Source organism: Sesamum indicum, linkage group LG3, assembly GCF_026168435.1.
Source record: "Sesamum indicum cultivar Baizhima isolate 11 linkage group LG3, ASM2616843v1, whole genome shotgun sequence".
Classification (NCBI taxonomy): domain Eukaryota; kingdom Viridiplantae; phylum Streptophyta; class Magnoliopsida; order Lamiales; family Pedaliaceae; genus Sesamum; species Sesamum indicum.
The window spans coordinates 2585668-2608105 of record NC_142659.1 but is presented as its reverse complement, the minus strand read 5'-3'; the positions used below and the strand labels follow the sequence as shown (position 1 = coordinate 2608105).

The window sequence follows — 22438 nt, the reverse complement described above, 5'->3', positions numbered from 1 at the left end:
TGTTAATACGGTAACATTGCTTTGATCTTTTGCTTCTTTTCTGCTTGTTCTTACTAGCATGGAAAAATCATATCTTACTAGTGGGGAAAAAATGCAAGCAACCTCTTTATGATATCGCAAATGAGCAAATTATCCCCTTATGAAAAAATAAATAGCGATTTACCTCCCTATATTTTTTTAAAATGCAACAATTTACCTCCCTATGTTTTTCAAAATGAAGTAATTTACCTTCCTTTATAAGGAGGTAAACTGCTTCATTTTAAAAAATACAATGGGGTAAATTGCTATATTTTTTTCATATAGGGATAATATACTCATTTTCAATATCACAGAGAGGTAAATTGTTATTCAACCCTACTAGTGGGAGAGTGGACGTCTTCAGAAGATTTCAACGTTGGGATCTTGGATAAAAAAATGGTATAATCAACACTTATAGCCGTATAAAAAAACGAGTAAGTCATTTTTACATATATTTTCCTCTTTATTAGTTTTCTTATGATTCCTATGGCTTATTTATTTTTATTTTACACCGAACGTTCGAAAAAAAATTAAGAATACATCGCTCGATAAAATTTACATATTTATGTTGATTTATTTTTTAATTTTTCACACTTTTGTGGCGCTTCCACTCCCTTCAAAATCACCATTACTCTCAATCATTTCGAGTTTTCATTCACTTTTTCAACATTTCTTACTTAAGCCCGACCATTTTATTGAGCACCCCGATGGAGGCATTTTTCTGCTTTTAGTTACATGAGGCTCAACCCACTTCTCATGGAAAGACAAAACCTCGTTGAATTTGAACAGTTCGTCAAGAGAATGCACGGGGAAGCTGTTCTCGAGTACTAGACATAGCTCTAATTGTGTGTGTGTACCCCGCATGACGTGGCCGAACCAGAACCGCTCAAAACATGCAAAATCAGTGACCTCGTTCTTACACATCGCAAAAGTTTACTGCACTCCTTACTCCCACTGGAATCTGAATCGATACAAACAAAGCAAAAATCCATCCCATTATCCTCAACCAATCCTCACCCTCCTTTCCCACGCATCCTACGGCTCTCACCTCCTCAAATCCCACAACCATATCCAACAAAAATCACTTCAAACTCATAAAATCTCCCACCCTCTTCACTCTCAGCCACTAACTAAACTAAAATCACCCCCCATGGCTTCCATCGCCCTCAAAACCTTCGTCGGCCTCCGCCAGTCGACGCCGGAAAATAACGCTATAGTTCTCTCCAAGCCCATCGCCACCACCACCTTGCCCTACCGTAGGTTACGCGTAAATGCCTCGAAATCCAGCCCCCGAGTCACTGGGCGCAACCTTAGAGTCGCTGTGGTTGGAGGCGGTCCTGCTGGTGGCGCCGCCGCGGAGACACTGGCCAAGGGAGGCATCGAGACGTTCCTCATCGAACGGAAATTGGACAACTGCAAGCCCTGTGGCGGCGCAATCCCTCTCTGCATGGTCGGGGAATTCGACCTTCCGCTGGACATCATTGACCGTAGAGTGACCAAAATGAAGATGATTTCGCCGTCTAATGTTGCCGTGGACATTGGCCAAACCCTGAAGCCGCACGAGTATATTGGCATGGTCCGCCGCGAAGTACTCGATGCTTACCTCCGCGACCGCGCCTCCGACGCCGGAGCCACTGTCATCAACGGCCTCTTCTTGAAAATGGACCTGCCCCAGTCCAAGAACGCGCCGTACGTTTTACACTATACCGACTACAACGCGAAAACAGGGAGCGCTGGCGAGAAGAAGACTATGGAAGTAGACGCCGTCATTGGCGCCGATGGCGCCAACTCCCGCGTCGCAAAAGGCATCAACGCCGGCGACTACGATTACGCCATTGCCTTCCAAGAGCGCATCAAAATCTCAGATGAAAAAATGAAGTACTACGAAAATTTAGCAGAAATGTACGTCGGTGAAGATGTCTCGCCTGATTTCTACGGGTGGGTTTTCCCCAAATGCGACCACGTCGCCGTCGGTACCGGCACGGTGACCCACAAAGGCGACATCAAGAAATTCCAACTCGCGACTAGACTCCGCGCCCGAGACAAAATCGAAGGGGGGAGAATCATCCGCGTGGAAGCCCACCCCATCCCTGAACACCCGCGGCCAAAGCGAGTCCTCGACAGGGTTGCGCTGGTCGGCGACGCCGCCGGGTATGTTACAAAATGCTCCGGCGAGGGGATATACTTCGCGGCGAAGAGCGGGCGGATGTGCGCTGAGGCGATAGTGGAGGGATCGGAGAACGGGAAGAGGATGGTGGAGGAGAGTGATTTGAGGGTGTATTTGGAGAAGTGGGACAAGACGTATTGGCCGACGTACAAGGTTTTGGATATCCTGCAGAAGGTTTTCTACCGATCGAATCCGGCGAAGGAGGCATTCGTGGAGATGTGCGCCGACGAGTATGTGCAGAAGATGACCTTCGACAGCTATTTGTACAAGCGGGTCGTGCCCGGGAACCCGTTGGAGGATTTGAAGTTGGCTGTGAACACCATTGGGAGCCTGGTAAGGGCTAATGCGCTGAGGAAGGAGATGGAGAAGCTTAGTGTATAAGCGGGTGGATGACCCGGTTGGAAGGTATTGATCAGTAGTTGATCACTTGTTTGTGGGAGGCAATTGATTTATACGAGGAAGGTTGTGGAATTCCTCGAATGAGAGAGTTGTACGTTGCTATATGTTAATTCTACCTATCTGTCTGAAATACTTCTGTTGTAGTTGAAGCTTGTAAGATAAAGCTATGTTGATTAGAACAAGTCTCTTCTTTGGTTAATCATGTTCATTTTGCTACTTCTTGTTTGTTTAATCTTGCTAATTGTGTTTAATTAGTGGTTGTTCCTGTTTTAGTTTCATCTATGTTTCTGTTACATTAATTGTCTGGTTTGCCCCAACAGTTAAGCAATCAAATTTTGCGTTTGCAAGAATTTGAATGCAGATTTTTGTGTTGGTTTATTATTTCCTAATAATTATTCTTCATAAGAATATCATTTACAAGGATGCTTTTTGGATACTGCAAGTCAAAGGGTTAGCACTTGGTAGAGTTTCGAACCTGCCATCCGCTGTTTTCGTCTTGTTGGAAAGGAGAATCGAATCTATCACACTTTCGTTGTGAGGAGTCGTCGATTGTCGCAAAATTTCATCATATCTACCCTTGTTCGGGCGATTTTATATATTTTTCTATTTTTTTGGTGAACTTTGTGTATTTTTCTTATTTTCTATAGTTATTTTTTGAAGTTAATATATTTATGGAGTATTGGTATCATAGTAGGGTATTTTTTGGTAGAGTCTAGCATGCTTTTGAGACAGTTCAAATTTTAGTCAATTCTAGGCATGTTTTATCTGTACTAAGATTAGGAGTTTAGGATTCATTTTCTTTAAATAGATAACTGTGTTAAGAAATTAATTCAAGAATAAGCTATTTTTACTTTCTAAGGTGAAAACGTTTCTAGAGTCTCGAATATGTATTTTTGTTATTCTTTACTTTGAATTGCTTCCGCTCCGATAAAAATACTAAGCAAAAGATATAGCAATTAGCAAAGATTGATGTTGAGATGTGTAAATAACCTGTGGAAAATTATGAACATATGCATTATGTTGGGATTAATGTTTTGAATACTTTTGTTTTGATGTTTTTGAGATAGAGAGAGAAAAATAGAGATAAGTAATTATGTGTTTTGAGATAGATGGTATGTTTGGATTTGTGCTTTGATATAATGTAGAATAGTGTAAAATAAGTGGTGTAGGTTTGATGTTGGAATTTGGGAGACAGGAGTTACTGTTCATTGTCAAACATATCTTTGAATATATATATTTAATAATATATATGTGTATGTATATAGTATTTTGTTTATTAGTGAAATATAATATATATTTATGTTAAGAGAAGAATAAAAAGTAATAAAACATTTAAATTACAATTACACACCTAGTGGAGGTGTTCAAAACACAAAACCAAACATAGTAGTCTTCTGGTGAAAATAAGTGTATGTGAGGTGAATTCATGTAGAAAGTCACAATGTTAGTTAAAAGTTAAAAGTTAAAAGTTAAAAGTTAGGGATAATTGCACTCTCTTCCCTTTAAATTTGGTGTAATTATACATAAATCTCCTTTTGTTTGAGAAATTATATCTAGCATCCCTAAAATTTGCTTTTGTCTAACAAATAAATCCCTTTGTTAGTCAAAATTCACCGAACTTGTTTATATTAACAAAAGAATTAAAAAAAATATATATTTATCCCCTACTGACTTATTACTGATTACTATAGATCAAATAAATCTTTATATGATCAAATTATCTCCATACGTCTTAATGCACTAATGTATGTAAAGAGGTATATTTTCACCGTATAAGGGTAATTGAGTCAGAAAAAAATTGTTTGACCTGCTATAAGCCAGTAATAAGTCAATCAAGGGTAAATATCAATTTTCATTCAGTTTTTTTATTAACATGAGCAAATTCAGTGTACTTTGACTAATGGAAGGGCTTAGATTAAATAGAAGCAAACCTCAAGGATACTAGATGTAATTTTTCAAACCATAGGAGACCTACGAGTAATTATATCAAATTTCAGGAGAATGGTGTGTAATTATCTCTATGAAATTACTTGAAAATTTGTAATTTAAAATGTAATTATTTAGAGAGTAAAATAATTTTCAAATTGTTTAGATGGATGCAATAGTCTGACAGGTTAATTCTAAGAATTTTGGAAAATTAAACACATGAAATATTTGAAACTTTGCATTCAAAAATTTTATTCATTGATATAATTAGGATAATACTTTAAAACAAAATTATATTGTGATTTTATTTTATTTTTTTTGAATAATTTTTACCTTGACAAGGTAACATTATTATCGTAATAAGGTTGTTTCTGAAATAATATGAATTCTTATTTAATTTTAAAAGATTTACAATGAAAAACAGTGAAAAAAACAGTTTCAAAATTTTTTCAAAAGTATTTTTATTTTATAATATTCATTCAACCATACAGTAAAGATCTTACTTAGAGTTTTAACTCAATAGGGGCACTGGACTGGGCCGAAGGTTTGTTCAGCGTAGGACCAGCTGATATGGGGCCAGTCACACATATTCATACTTATAATCGGACCAATTCAGTAGCTTAGGACCACCTGGTCCTGATTCGGTTTGTTGGGTTAAATTTTAGTTTTTTGAAAAAATAATTATTATAATATATTTTTTATTTTATTCTTCTAAATTAAATATTTTAATATGCATTTTATACTTTTAAAAATATAAAGCATTTTATCAATATTTCTCTACTTTTAAATTTTTAATACATTTATTCATTAATACATTTTGTTTATTCGTTTTAAGGTTTACTCTAAGTCCTTTTCGGACTTGTTATTTGAGTTTATTATTGTAAGCTTATTAATTAACTTATTATTTAAGTTCATGAAATAGTAACAATTTCACAAAATAAAAAAGAATAGGCACACTGGGCCTAATCCGAGCCTCAATTGGAAGGGCCAATGAGCTGGCCTATTTTTTAAAATTGGCCGAAATCGATCATGAACATTAGTGGATTGATCTTAAATCGAGTTTTTAAAGTGGGTCCTAACCAATTTTTTGGCCGATCCCACCAATTGTGCACCTTTGACTGAGATCCTTGAGGTAGGGGTGCGATTGAAGTATTTAGTAGAGTACGGAGGTTAGTTGATGCAACTGAGAGTAGGAGGAGATAAAGTGAAATAAAGTTGGAGTAGGGGGGGTTGAATGTAATTTATCTATTAATTCATGAGTTAATTATCAGTAATTAAAATTATTTCAACAGTGATATATTTAACTTCTAGAATGAAATTAGAAAGGGGTTAATTACTAATTTACTTTGAGTAGAGAGATTAATTCTTTTATCCTATCCCATTTTTAGTTTACCAAATAAAAGGAAAAAGGGAAATTATATTGGCACTCCTCGAATTAGATCTAATTATATAAACACCCCACATTCTTTATAAAATATTTAGTATATCCCTTGATATTGTAGCTATAATTATAATTAGGGTAAATTGTATTTTTGGTCTGGACATGTTTCCAATTTTAGTCCCACTCTCAAACCAATTTGCACATTTAGTACCATATGTGGATTTTTTTTTCAATTTAAGGATCGAAAAGGACCAACACTCTTGGCAAAAACATTTGCGGCAAGGGAGGCAATACTTTTATCTTTTCGAAAATGTTGGTGAAAGGTAAAAATCGAAGGGGATTGTGCTACACTTCTTTCCAGGATCTCCCTAACTTCACAGGACCGTTCTACTATTGGTCCTTTGATTTTTGACATTATTTCTTTGGCAGTTCAAATTGAGTTTGTTTCTATATCTTTTGTCTTTCGGTCGGGCAATTCAATTGGACATAAATGGCCCGTAGTGCACTTAACCTTGAAAGGGATTCTTTTAATGTATCCTTTGGGGTGAACTCTTTGTTGACCGGTAATCTTGCCAATTAATATATACTCAAGTTTAGTCTCAAAAAATAAATCTTGATAGTTGGTTTAATCAATTAAAATTGTACGATTCATGATAAGGGGTATAAATATAATTATTTAATTAAAAAAAATAAAAATGGGCACATATTATGCACTCGTGACTCATCATGCAATGTGGGTATTTCGGCTATTTATGTTTTCACAGGAAAATTTTTTGCTAATTAATTTATCACAAGTATTTTTTTCTATCTCTTTTGAAAACACAGGGATAAATTATTTTTTACCCAATTTCGACCTGTCGCATCTCAAATGGACTAAAGACGGAAACTCCAAGGGCCACCACCAATGTTTTCGCTCCATCAAATCATCGTCGCGGAGGCCGAATACGTCCTCCCCCTCTTCTATTCACCAATCACTGTTGTGCAACCCTATTTCAACAACGTCGCTGTGCTTCAATCTCCCTTGCCTGACTATTCCACGCTTTCATCACATGAGTCTCGGATTCAAGGGGATTGTTTTGTTAAAATTTGAGGTGTGGGGAACAAAGTATATTTATGGCAATAAATTAGAGAGGGAAAAACTAGGCTTCATTCATCTAAAAACTCAAGTACTTTATTCATTTAAACTCTCTCGTTCTTTATTCGTCTAAACTCCCGGCCTCGTTCATTCTAAAGGTACAAAAATATGAGACTATATATAAAGAATAGAGTCCTAACTAAAAAAGAAAACTAACTCACTTTGAACTCTAGTTGGTAACAAACTCAACAAAAATTAAATACTAAAATACTAATAAAATAAAATTTAAGAACAAAAGGATATGAGCAGAACTTTCAACATGTTTGATGTAACAGTCTCCAATTTGTGAAATATGATCTAAACTGTCTCAAGTTCAAGTGGGAACATAAATTTCAAACAAAACTTAATACAAATGGGCTTATGGAATTCAGATATGAGAGGTTTAATGTGTAATTTTATGTCCCAAATGAGGGGTATGAACGTAATTTCTTGTAGAAGCCCAAAAGCCTGCCAAACGGGGATAAGGAATCAAGGCCTCCCATACGTGATAACTTATGTGGGTTTATTTCGGCCTGGACCGGGCTTGATGGATTGGGATTGATCCTAAATCTAGTGAAAAAATAATATTAAATATTGGTAGAATAAGCCAAAAATTCAATAATATTTTTATGTGAATGTACATGATCTTTTCTTGGTCATAAAATATTCGGACCAATCACAATTCAAAGTAGCGGCATTGGCTATAGTATCAATAGACATTGTTGCACATTCGATGCGGTATATGGGATGTTAATAAACGATACTAAAGATATGGATTGTAGGAGATTAAATAGGTCTAGAAATTTAGTAAATTACAAAATTAAATGCAATTGATGTAAATTACTATTAATTGCACGACAAGAAGTAAATGGTATTTGCAACAATACAAATTCCTTACATAATAATGTAACTTCGTTGCTAATTTACATTAGTAACAAAGTCATGAAACCCGTCACTAATTTTAGCATCGAATTTTTTCGTTGGTGATTTTGTTAGAAATTTTACAAACAAAAATATTCAATAGTAAAATTTGGGGGGAACGTTTCTAGTGTTTTGATGATGCCAGCTATGAAGTTTGATAAATAAAATTCCTTCTAAGTATAGTAAGGAAATATTTTGTTTTTAATGTTAATTTTAAAATTACAAGAACTAAAATTCTTATTCCTTGCTAATAGATGCTAATTATCAATAAATTTACTAAATCCCCTTTCTAACTTTTCTAGCTGTTGGCATAATGTCTTGTAGGGAAAATTATTTTTTTTGTTTTTTAATTTTATATCCTATTAATTTTAGTCCTATAAGTATGTTTTTTGTTTATTTAGTTCTGCAAGTTACAAAAATGATGAAGAAGAGTCCTCCAATCATCGAAATATTTTACTTTTTGGTGTAAAAGATGACATGGTCGATGAGTTGCACAATTTTTGGAGAATTTTAATCCTTGTTGCTTTAGATATGAATTGGAAGACACATTAGACATATTTAAAGGGAATAAAGATTAATAATTTTTAAATTATATTATATATTATAAAAATAATATTATTTTTTTAAAAAAAATAACTTCTCACCGCTCCTCCCCCGCCCACGCCCACGCCCCTGCTCCCATCCCCATCCCCGTGCCCACCGTCCTTCCTCCCCAATCCCTTGGCATTCACTCACAGAGCAACGGCCTCTATCACATCACCTAGATCATAAAAATAGATCTGGCGTCGACCAGGGGTGGAGGGTCGCCCTCCGTTGCGGTGGCAACAGTGGTCACCCAGAGGTGAGGAGGGCGGGGACTCTCTCCTCTGCAGCGGTGGCGGCGATCTAATCCCTATCACCGCAAATTCAAAAAATAAAAAATAAATATTAATTAAAAGTAATTGAGAATTAAGAAAATATTAGGTTTTAAAAGAAAATTAATTTTTTTTAAAAAAGTTAAAGAAAATTTATTTATTTTTTAATATATAAATGTAGTTAATATTATTTTGTAGTAAATAATATAATTATTAAAATATACTTAATTTTTATATTATAATTTTAATTTATTTGTTAATTAAATTATAAAAGTTTTAAATTTTATATATTTCTTTTTGGAATTTTGGGTTCAACATTAATGGCATTTGTCACTACACATGGTTGTACACGTGTCTAAATTGTTGGGAATTCAACAAATTGCCTGTCATGTGGCATTTTTCAGTTGATTTTTAAAATCTCGCCGGAAAATCATATAAAAAATTCCTAATTCGAACTATTTGTCATCATTTTCTGTAATTTACAGGACTAAATAAATAACTGACATACTTATAGGTCTAAAGAGGTAGAGCTAAAGGACGAAAAAAATAATTTTTTCATTTCTTGTAGCGTTGGCTTATGTTAAGACCCACGGGTTGGAATCTCATCAAATTTGTAGGCGTTTGCAACATTTTATGTTAGTCTATATTATTGATTTTATAGTTCTTTATTATATTGATGTATCGATTGAACTGAGTATTACTTAATGTATTGAGATATTGAAGTAATCATTTAATATTACAACTTCTATAAAAAAAAGTAGTATATTTATGTTAAGTGCAAATTTGATGAAACATTACTCCAAACTTGAATTTGTATAAAATAAATTGATCATTAGCAATAGTAATAATAAAATATATACTACACACGTAATAGTACATTAAGAAATCCTATTAGAAGAGTTTTTAAAAAAAAGTGTAATTTTCATCGGTGGATGTAACATTCACGATAATATGATCGATATTATCGAATATACTATCAATTATATATCAACTATATCATTCAATAATAATATCAGACGTTACATATACACTTAAAAAATAATAATAAATATAAAAAAATATTCCTCTACCAATTTAAATATGTATCTGTCGATATCATCAAATACCGACCAACGGTTTTAAATATCTGTATATGTTAGGTTATGTTAGGAGGGACTTTATTAGATGAGCACATTGCATACCTAGTAATGCCTCTTCCCTTACGCAGCCCATGCATGACTGTCATGACCTAACTTCACATGCTACAATACAAAAGGCCGTTGTTTTCTGTGCTATAAATAATTATAATTTAAAAAATTATTAATAAATTGATACTAGTAAAATAAAATCGATGTGATAATTTAAATTTTGACTACAATTAATGTATGGCTAGCAATTCTCGCATTCTATGTCCAGAATATGGCAAATGGTACCAAAGCCATTGCCAAGCAGAATAGGAGTAAAGTGCTATACAAGATAAAGTATTACACATGTGAGAGACACCTCTTGAACCCGTTCGGACCACCTCTAGAATACCACGATGGTTGATCATAAGTAATGTTATTCTGTGAAGTTCTCATTCGACATGATTAAGAATAGTAAAATGAATACCTTATAAGATGCTCGCCAACCAAACTTAGCGCTACGTGTGTTTAAGTTATCTTTAGAATTTATAGGGTAAAATGCTATACGTGTGAGAGTCGTGTCCAGAAATACAAAAGTCGATCATGAATTATGCCACGTTGCGACGTTCTCATGCGCTCACCAGACTGGGGTGTGACAAGATGAGAGTATTGGGTGTTTGGCTAAATTTATATATAAGATCTTATTCTCACACATCTTATAAGATGCTTTTAGATATATTAGTCTTATTTAAAAAATAAGTTCTTGAAATATTTGAATGAAATAAGATTACGGAGTTTATAAAATGTTAGTAATGACAAATTTGAAGTCACTAGAAAAAGAAAAAAATTACTATTGCGTACACTTTTAATGGCTATGGATTAAAAATCATGGTAAGTAACTATTATTAACCATGGGATAGATAAAATTGATGCGAAAACTTACCTTATTCAGCACGAAAAATATTTTTTACCACAGTTACGAGCCATTGTAAATGTTTTTGTCATGGTTAATGAATCATGCCTAATGTTTTAGGCAAACTTGTAAAATTACAAGGCCAAGACTACGATTATTTCTTTTAATTATAATAATTAATTATGGGTATATTTTTTCTAGTGAATTAATTTAAAGAAGTTTGTTAAAATTTTAAAAAGAAGTCAGCCACTCTTTATTTTTATTTTTTTATTGAAAAGCTTATAAGCTCGTAATATTTTATTTTTAAATTGTATAAACTCTTTCATAAAAAAATTATCAAACAGCCATTTTCAGCTACTGAAACCCCAATCGCCGCCATTTTCTCCGCCCCTCCCCGCCGTCCCCCCACGCTACCTGCAAAAAACCCAAGACCCAGTCTTCTCCTGCCCTCCCTGTTATATATATATACATACATAAATATATATTGTAATTGTAGAATTAGTAATATATATTTATATAAAGTAACTATTTATTATACAAAAAATAAATTAAGTATGAGCCATTTTACATCAAATAAATAATAGGCCATAGATTTGTTATGTTGAATTTGGATCGTTGGATTAATTTGATAAATCTAAATCTTCATTTGTATTTACACGCACAATAGGTGCGTGTGTCACAAATTCAATTGTAGGGGTATTTTGCCTATATATTTTTATCATAGGGAGTTTTTTGTCATTTAATTTATTACAGAAGTTTTTTGTATTTTAGTAATTTTTCGAGAGTAAAATACATTTAACCCTTTTGAAAGAGATAAGATGCTTTAAGATGTTAGGTAATTTATTTCTTTTAGAAAAAAGAAACTACGAAATTCAACAATAAGATGTTATGCATTTACAAAAAATTAGGGTTCCTAACTTATTTTTAAATTAATTACAGATTTTCGAACAATTTTACCCCTATGAGTGCATATGGACTAAAACTGCCTTTCAAAAGTTAGATAGGGGTAAAATTGTCCAAGAATCTGTCAGAGGACTAAAAGTAAGCAATTTCATAAGTTACTGGATCTAAACAAAAATGAACATAGTTATCGAACTAAAATTAAAATTAAGCATACTTAATGGACTAAAATAATACTTTTCCCTAGAAATAATAGCTTATAAAATTCAAAAATAAAGTATTACATAATTAGAAGTCTATAAGCTCCTCTTGAAAAAGTTAGGAGCTCCGAACTTAGTTTTCAAAATTTTATCAAATTAGTTAAATTTATTCAAATTAATTAAATATAAAATTATCATTACTCGTAATCATATTTTAATCAAATATTTCAATTATTTTTTCTTAAAAAATAAAATCTATCATATTATAAGTTCAAAAATAATCTTAATATTATAAAATAACTTGTAATATCGTATTGATAAATTTACCCTCTTAATGCATCAATACTCTCAATTTCTAATCATAAATTGAGACATACGTAAGTCAGAATTCACACTAAAAAAGAATTTGTTATTTTTCAACTTAATTGAACATATATATATATATATATATATATAAGAAAAAATGCGAACAACCCCCTTATGATATTGCAAACAAATAAATTATCCCTTTATAAAAAAAATAAATAGTGATTTCCTCACTGTATTTTTTAAAATATAACAATTTATTCCCCTATAAATTTTAAAATGAAGCAATTTACCTCCTTGTATAAAGAGGTAAATTGCTTCATTTTAAAAAGTATAGGGAAGTAAATTGCTATATTTATTTTATAAGAGAGTAATGTGCTCATGTTCAATATCACAGGGAAATAAAACCATTCACTATATATATATATATATATAATGGTTGATTAGTTTATTACAAAAACATCTACGTCATGACGAATTACGACATACATACATATCGAACAAGTGGGGTCTTGTAGTTTCTTAGGGTGTTAGAATTTGATTTTTTTTGTTTTGGTGAAGAGAATGTGGCCCTTGGCACGACACCTGAACCATTGCACCACCAATATTTAAACATTCTTTTTTTATTACAAAAATGGGAAAGTCTTACACCATGTGTACTATGGCCGTCATGAAGAATTGTACTTACACCATATACGTCGGTCATAGCTGACTTACTGTCACCACAGATCCATCAGGCAGGATTGTGCTCACACCATGCGTGCTGGCCAGGATCTCTATGCCCGACCTATTATATATGCCTGTCATGGAAGATTGCGCTTGCACCATATAAGTTTAGCCCCATCAAATTTCTTGACAAGAAATCAAACGCGACATCAAATGTGTGATAATATTCGATTCTAACTATTATACCACAAATTGATGATTGTGACATTTAAATATGGTGAGACAATGTAGTACTAACCAAATGACATGCACGAAAACACCCCTAATATTTAAACACCAATTTTTTATTTCTTACATCAAAAGTTGTTGTACTATAGTCTCATTGACATTGTTGTCCCTAATGGCTCTTAGCATGTTTGATTAGCCGAGGAAAATTATGGTCGAGGCAAATACAACGCTGCCTTTAAACATGTGAAATTATATTTTTTCTCAAAAAATTTAGAAATTATACTTGCATTCTTTTCATAAATTCACTGTTTACACCTAACCCTCTTTTATTAGGAGTTGAAAAAAAAAATGCTGATTTTAGCAAAAAAAACGTGTATAAATTTTTAATTTTGCTTCTCATATAATGCTTTTATGTAATAATTTTGTACTTATGAAGAAAAAAATGTAATGATGTTAACCTCACTCTATATATATATATATATTATATTATCCCTTTATAAGAGCAAAAATATATATGAAAGTATAATCTTTTTTTTTAAAACAAAAGTGTAATTTAGCATTTGTAGAGTGTTTAAGTGGAATTAACCCCCCTTTTTTAAATTGATATAAGCTATATCAATAGATAATTTCTAAGTATCTTTATAAGTTATGTATATTTTTCTTTTCTTTTCTTTGCTTTAACTTTCTCTTTTTTCTTTTTTTTTTTTTAAGAATGTCTTCACATAAAATTATGATTTTAATTTCCGTTGGAACTTATAAAATGTGAGTAAATAAGCCCTTTTTTTTATTATTGAAGAATAAATGTCTAATTATTTTCATATATATGGTTATAATTTATCGATAATAGGGAAAAGTATTATTTTAGTCCGCTAAGCATGCCTAATTTTAATTTTAGTCCGATAACTATGTCATTTTTGTTTAGGTCCAGTAACTTACGAAATTGTTTACTTTTAGTCCTCTGGCAGATTTTTGGATAATTTTACCACTGTGCAACTTTTGAAAGGCAGTTTTAGTCCATATGCACTCATAGGGTAAAATTGTCTGAAAATCTGCCAGAGGAATAAAAATAAACAATTTCATAAGTTACTGGACCTAAACAAAAATGGACATAGTTATCGGACTAAAATTAAAATTAGACATATTTAGCGGATTAAAATAATAATTTTTTCTTAATAATATAAATATAATAACAATTATATTTATTATTGCTAAATTATCACTAGCTAAATATCTGTCGCTAATTATTTATAATGATAATTTGGCATACAAATTTCAGTTTGTTGATTTGCCATTATTAATTAAACTTGTGAAAAATTATTATTATCATGAAATAATTTCTTCTTTATTTTTTATCATTAGTACACGTACAAAAAAAAAAAAATGTCACAAAATTAAGGATTAAAATCGTTATGCATTTTCTAATTTGGTATTGATCGGACAAAAATTCCGACTCCCCTCCTTGAAATATATTTATCACAAATTTCCCCATGAACTCTTTTTGATGATTTTGAATTTTTATTTAAAATATATTTAAAACTTATCATTTTATTATCAATTTTATAATATAGAAACATTCACTAACTATCTTTTACAACGTAAACATTTAAGTAAAATAATATACATAAATATGTATAAGGGGAATGACTCTAAATTATAAAAAATTATAAATTTTGAATTTTAAATATATTGTCTAAAATAATAATGTATTTTTCATCCCCCAATTTATGATAAATATTACAGAGGGATTTTTATTACATTTTCGCTTTGGGCCCCACAAATGTTTCAAACATCACACTTCATGGCCTGTAATTGATATTTTCCTCTTTGTATTAATCATTTGTTTGAGTTGACATTATATTTTTTTTAAAATTAAATTAGATATATTTTGATGTTAATTACATATAAACTTTTTATAATTTAAAAAATTACATTTAGTATTCATAAAATTTACTTTCGTCTAATAAATAAGCCTCTCAATTAGTTATAATTAATCGATTTGCTGATATTAACAAAAAGATAAAAAAAAAATCTATATTTACCTCCAATTGGCTTATTACTGATTTATTGCAGGTCAAATAAATTTTTTAAATCCAAATTACCCTCATACATCATGTATGTGAGACGGTATATCTTGACCGTTACAAGAATGTTTAGTTGGAAAAAATTATTTGACCTGTAATAAATCAACAATAAATTAATCGAGTGTATATATCAATTTTAAATTTAATTTTTCTAACATCAGTAAGTTCAATGAATTTTGATTAATAGAGAGACTTATTTGTTTAACGAAAACAAATATCAAAGGTGTTAGATATAATTTCTTAAATTACAGAGTGACTACGTATAATTATACAAAATCTCCGGGAAAAGGTAGACATCCCAAAACATATTGATATTTTTTTCCTCCTTTTCACTAGAAGCAATCCCAACCATAAAACGAAAACCCCACCTGACGGCCAGGATCTTTCCCTAGAGAATCATTCAAGCCCGAGCACTAGATTCTGCTATTACGCTTCATCATATACTAAAAAATAAATACATAATAATAGTGGGGTTTTCCTTCACAACACTGTCAACTTGCTGACTATAGATACACATGTGTTGTATGTAGATTCGATCGAGGTCTTTCGGCGGAGAAAATTAAGATATACCAACCAATCCCCTCTCAAAATACACGCACTCCAGCGTGTTTGTGCGCGTGAAAACTCCCCTTTTTTAACCCAACCCAACCAAACCCTCAGCCCCATTTCTATTCACCACCACCTCAGCTTTGAAGTCTCACCCGCAAAGGTACATCCACTCGTTCTTGTTTTTCCTTTTTCTTTTTCTTTTTTTCTGTTTGATTTTCCCATTTCTGCGGAGTTTGTTTTGGGCTTTTGTAATTTTTATGATAGTAGTTTGAGTAAAGTTAGATTTGATTCGACCTGTATTGCTCGTAGATCTGTTGCATTGTGATGGGTTTTTGAATTAATCGTTTAATAAGGGAATTCTTCAGCTTGAATTTCAATTGCAGTTTTTTCCTTTTTCTTACTTTGAAGTATTATGGGCAGTTGATAAAATGCACTTCTTCTGTTTACGTATGAGAATTCGTGGTGTATAATAGATCTGAGATTCCTGTTTAATTGGTTTGAATTTTGTTGTTTCTGTTATTGATTTCTTGTTACTTTTTCTGATAGATTTCTATGATAGGTTTTGTGTTGGATGAAAATCATATGCTCTTGTAAATTGATTTCTTCAGATTTTAGCATATTTGGTTACTTCTCCCGTTTCTTTATGATGTTTGGAGTACAGGGATCTATATGAACAGTTAATTGTACTGTGATCTAGCGTTTTGATTGACTATCATATCAGTGTTAGTTCGTTATATTGATGGAGAAAAATCAAGTTCTGAATTTAAATAACTTCGGAATCTCCATTGACTTCTCTGAGTCTGTTGATATTCGAACTGAAACGTCAAGCAGTTAGAGTTGCAGATAGTATACAATGAGGTAGCCCATCTCTTATCATGCCTCATCATTCATATGTCAAAACTCTGTGCAAATTAGTCTACCGTAAGATTCAAACAAATGTTCTTACTAGATAATGGATATTATCTGGTGCTTAACCTTGGATCACTGTGAAATGCAGCTTTATTAAGTAAGATCTTACATTCTGTTCCAATGAGTTTGTAGTCTATCTACTTTATATTTATCAGAAAGAGATTAGTCTTGTATTTCATGTTGTCTGCGACTTGGATCTCTCTAATGCGCCTATCTATAGTTTCCAGCAATCTTGTAGACAGCATCTATTGCTTTGTCAACTGATTCAACTCGTCTAATATAAATCATGGACATCTGACAATTACATAGTTGAAGTTGGGGTTAGGTGGTCATTTCCTATTCCCTGTTATGCTGAGAGGTCAAAGTGATTTTTCTTCAGGTTGCAAGATGGCAGCAACATCAGCAACCACTTTTTCAATTGGATCAACTGCATCTGCTGGCTCCAAAGTTAGCCAGGTTACACAGTCGAAGGCCTTTAGCATCAATTTCAACCCTAAGAACTACCTTAGGAGTTTCTGTGGTCTCAAGGCTGTGAACTCCGTTATCTGCGAATCAGAATCTTCATTCTTCGGTACTGAAAGCAGCATTGCTCTCAACCGCTCCTACAGTACAAAAGCACAAAAACATACTGATCGGTCTTACCGTTATGTTCAGCCCCGTGCATCCTATAAAGTAGCTATTCTTGGAGCTGGTGGTGGTATAGGTCAACCACTAGCTCTTCTGATCAAAATGTCTCCACTAGTTTCTGCGTTGAATCTTTATGATATAGCAAATGTCAAAGGAGTTGCAGCTGATCTCAGCCACTGCAACACACCATCTCAGGTAGCTGATTTTACAGGAGCATCTGAGTTGGCCAATTGTTTGAAAGACGTAAATGTTGTTGTTATACCTGCTGGTGTTCCGAGAAAGCCAGGCATGACCCGTGATGACCTCTTTAACATTAATGCCAACATAGTGAAAACCCTGGTTGAGGCTGTTGCTGATAATTGCCCTGATGCATTTATTCACATTATTAGCAATCCTGTCAACTCAACAGTTCCAATTGCTGCTGAGGTTTTGAAACAGAAAGGGGTATATGATCCAAAGAAGCTCTTTGGTGTGACCACTCTTGATGTTGTCAGAGCAAATACATTTGTTGCTCAGAAGAAAAACCTAAAGCTCATTGATGTCGATGTTCCAGTTATTGGGGGCCATGCAGGGATCACTATTTTACCCTTGCTGTCAAAGACAAAACCTGCAGTTACTTTCACCGATGAAGAAGTGGAAGAGCTAACTGTGAGGATTCAAAATGCTGGGACAGAAGTTGTCGAGGCAAAGGCTGGAGCAGGATCTGCCACTCTCTCTATGGCATATGCCGCAGCACGGTTTGTCGAGTCCTCACTCCGAGCACTTGATGGTGATAGTGATGTCTATGAGTGCTCTTACATCCAGTCCGAGCTGACTGAGCTACCATTCTTTGCCTCAAGAATTAAGCTCGGGAAGAACGGGGTTGAGGCTGTGATCTCATCAGAGCTTCAAGGACTAACTGAGTATGAACAGAAGGCTTTGGACGCTCTCAAGCCGGAGCTGAAGGCCAGTATTGAAAAAGGTGTCGCTTTTGTCCAGAAGCAACCCGTGACTGCATAAACTTTCACTACAGCTGAAGCATCTTTGAGGAGAAAATAAATTAGCACGGCCATTGCGGGTGCATTCATGCATCAAAATTCCAGTTTTGTAGGCAACTTACTGAACCATTTTTACTCTCCTTTTGTATTGAAGTGCTTCTGTTACAGCGAGAATGATCATTTTGTTGTAGAATTTGTTGTTATTGTGCACTGTCTCTTCCAGTTTGATAATAACATTTTCAGGGGCACTGTAGCTCTGCTCTTCAGATATGTTACTCTCCACAGATGAAATTCATCTTCTATGTCTGTAACTTTATGTTCTTGTGACTAAAGTGGAGGTTTGAAATTAGGGATAATTACATTTACACTCCCACCTATGATTTATTTACATGAACTACTTTTATTTTTTTGCATAATTATAGAAATTATTCATGACTTGTGTTTACATATGCCATAGATTAAGGAGTGTAAATAAAATTATCCCTTAAAATTATTGATGAATATTACTGTATTTGATAGATCTTTCCAAGCTTGAGGCCCGTGTGGTAACTCCCCCACATTACATTCTGCATTAACTATTATAGTTTAAAGGGTTAATTGCCCTTAAACTTTTTTAAAAATATAAAATGACACTTTTGACCAAACAATTTTTAAAACTCTACTTACATTTTCTCCGAGAATTTTTGGTTTATAAATGTGCTCCTTTATTAAATTTGAACAGAAAATATTGACTTTGAGCAAAAAATTTACCCCAACATTTGGCATTACGTATTGGCTACTTTTAATCGTAAAACTTATACTTCAATGACTTTTTATTAAATGCCATCAAATCCGTTGCACCCCTAAAGTATTTTAAAAAGGTTATTCCCATCCTTATACATATTACATGACAAAATTGTATTCTTCATACCTCGTTTGATGTGAATTTTAAAAGGATCTCAAAATTAAATTTTTATTTAACACATTTAATTACACATTCCAACTTCATAAAAAAATAGATTGAAAAATATCTTGCACTTGGCTGTTATTTTCATCAAAATGTGGTTCCTGGGACTACATGTATTGTAAAAATTTAATTTTGGGACTAAAAGTGTAGACCCTCTTAGCATGTGGGATGAAAAATGCAATTTTACACCAATATTTTTCGTCCCACAAGATACGGAGATCTATAGTTTGGTACTCATTGTGCATAACCTAAGGAGGCCCAATCCAAAAAGAACAATAAGGCCCACGACCACCCAATATACTTGCCACAACAACCCAGGGGGCCCAGGATCCCAAGAAGGTGGGTGGAGGCCCAAGGCACCCCTAAACTCGACCCATAATCTCGACCCAACAAGGGTGATCAGCCAAAGGCCCACAAACTTGACAATTTCCCCTCTTCACATGGTATATAGCCAGCTCACCAATCAACTGCCACATCAGACTACGTTAGCCCTAGGGACATAGTTTAAACAAGGAAGGTCTCCACGAAGCCTGGGACTCCCTGACGGCTAAGATTCCCTACAGACAAGGAGTCTCCCCCAATCAAAAGATACTTTTATTGGATATATTTAGCTGTGGATAAGAGTAGTTTGTCACTTACTCCATCACTCTAACCCATCCCTCCGAGAGTCGAGGTAGAGGGAGAGACCCCAACATGCAGGGGCACTTCTCTATATATACAGGTTTGATACTCCATGCAGGAGATGATTCCCTAACTCTTGAAAGCACTCTTTTTAGTATTCATCAAGCATCCTAGATTGACGCATTTTTCTCATAATCTAATCATCATATCTCGATTTTTTTATTACGTTTATTTATTTTTTTCATCTTATTTCTTCTTAAACCTGGAACTATACTTGGCGTCGAAGTGCTAACGTATTATTTTGCAAGTCTCCTTTTCTAGGATCATAGACGTTCCAGCCCGAATTTTAAATGATAGTCCAAATCCATTGAACCTGTGCTATTTTTGCACGCATCAGTACTAAGATTTTATTTTTTTAATATATTTGGTCCCAAGAGCTACTTTTCGTTGAAAAATAAGTTATGTGCAGGACACATGATTTTATTGTCTATTTTTTTTTTATATGAAAATTGTGTTATGAGATTAAATGTGTTAAATAAGTTTAATTTTGTCGCATTGAAATTACGTAAAGTGAAAGAACAAAAATATTTCTGTAAGACGAAAAATGGAGTTTTACCCACGACATAAAAAGCGATGATTACTAGCATAGTAGCATGTAAGCAAAATACAATTTCATCCAAACAATAATGGTTTAAGTGGTGGTCACTTCTACAATCTGGTTAGGAGGTGAGATTTAGATAGCTTAGTAGTATCGCTGGACGACCCAAAAACTAGGGCCAACAATAAGGGTGATATAAAAAAATTTAAAATCACCAAAATTTTTTGAATCAAATTACTTTTTATGATTTATTTTTTAAAGCAGAATGCTAAATTTGTAATAAAATCGTATTGTACTTTTGATTTGGTTTTGATTTATAATTCAAAAAAAACCATAAAAAATCAAATTGCACTATCAATATATATAACTAATTTTTTAAAATTATTGATGGAGACAAGAAGCTGAATCAAAGGGCGACGTGAATGGAAATCAAATCATTTCCTTAAGAGGCAACAAGAGATCAAAATCACACAATTGAAGTTATTTTTGTTATTATCAGATTAATGTTAGCACTCAATTGTAACCAGACATTAGTGGTAGGTAAAGGGGTATAATTGGTTTTACACCCCCTAGCACTTATTACTAGAGTAGTATAAATATCCTCAAGTTTCATTGCAAATGCGACTTTTGGTGAAAAGAAGGAATAAAAGAGGAAAAGATTGATTTCTAGCTTGTTCAAGTGTTCAGCGTGCTTAGTTCTCTAGTTTCATCTTTTTTCCGATCAAATTTAGTGCCATCTGTGGAAAACTTGATCTAAGCATTTAAGATGAATACTCGATCGCGAACTAGGAATGGGAATGCAAGATATGAAGAGCTCGAAGGAGGAGAGAACCATGTGCACATGGGCTACATCCAAGAGAATCCACCAGCTCACAACATTCAGGATGAACAAACGAACATCCGGGAAGAGCAAGATTGTGGAAGGCTTGGTGCTCCTCCACCACCATTGATCCAAATAACTCCTAAAGCACTTCACTAACTAGTGAGTGCTCTTCCACTCAAGCTGCCAATAGGGTTGTGGCTCAGTATCGCCGTAGAGCATGGATTGCCCTCCCGACCCCTTTGCCATCCTTGCAGAGGCTAAGACGCTCCATTAGCTCTCAAGGATCGTGAGCAAAGGCCTGGAGGTGCCCAAGAAGGCATGAACTATGACAAATAGGTGGATAGTAATCCATAGAAAAATATTTTTTTTAAAAATATAGATAAAATTATAATTTTTAATTCACAAGGGCATTTTGGTAAATTCACCATAAAAATGGATGAAAACCTAATGAATTGGGCTAATTTTTTTAGACGCTGTTAAAATGAAGGAGGTATTGATAATTTTTTAAAGAACGAGAAAGTATTCGTAATTATGCCAAACTTCAGGGCAGGTCATTGTAAATTTTCAAGATATGACATCCTTAAAATCAAAACGCAATCTAAGAATTAATTTTCTTAAAATTCTTCATAATAATATTCAAAATTAGAACTGTATTTTTCAATAATTATTGCACAAAAATAATTGACTTCATAATACTAGCTAGAAGAAACTTAAAAGATGAGAGAAGTTTGAGAAATAGAATCAAACAAACACACAAATGTTACAATGATAGTATACATATCATTAAGGACATTTCATAAAAATCTTATTAAATTTCAATTATTTTAAACCATATAATAACTGTACATTATATTAGTACTTAAACAAACAATTATTAGTTATATTTTCCAAAACTACCGAAAGAAAATAATTATTGGGAATGGGTTTGTGTAAAGAATTTTATTTAATTTGGAACGAGTTGATGGATTCAAAAGCTGATTCATAGTAGAAAAACAACGATGTTTATAATAACACCCATCTGAAATTAAACAATGTCGTTTTTATATATATGCCGTGTCAAAAATCATTCCAAAACAGAAAAAAGTGATACAAAATTCGTTTGAAATTTATTAATTTATAATTATTTTAGAAATATTTAAATTAGATGAAACATTCGTTCCCGGACCTATTATGTGTAAGTAGCTAAATTAAAATAATTAATGTTATTGATA

The 22438-nt window shown here is 33.1% G+C and overlaps 2 protein-coding genes across 2 annotated transcripts; both read left to right on the top strand.

Moving 5' to 3' along the window:
* The first annotated feature begins 962 nt into the window (after positions 1 to 962).
* Positions 963 to 2856, top strand: LOC105157101 (Pyridine nucleotide-disulfide oxidoreductase family protein). Its single transcript, NM_001319685.2, is given in 1 exon segment — positions 963 to 2856. A coding segment is annotated over 1 exon segment (1398 nt). The 5' UTR covers positions 963 to 1168; the 3' UTR covers positions 2567 to 2856.
* Positions 2857 to 15689: 12833 nt separating this feature from the next.
* Positions 15690 to 18509, top strand: LOC105157102 (malate dehydrogenase, chloroplastic). The gene is made up of 2 exons (XM_011073403.3): positions 15690 to 15886; positions 17015 to 18509. The coding sequence occupies exon 2, from the start codon at positions 17023 to 17025 to the stop codon at positions 18259 to 18261; it is 1239 nt and encodes a 412-aa protein (XP_011071705.1). The 5' UTR covers positions 15690 to 15886; positions 17015 to 17022; the 3' UTR covers positions 18262 to 18509.
* Positions 18510 to 22438: the final 3929 nt, after the last annotated feature.

Coding starts and splice junctions, on each gene's coding strand:
- LOC105157102 (XM_011073403.3), top strand. CDS start 17,023: ATGGCAGCAACATCAGCAACCACTTTTTCAATTGGATCAACTGCATCT.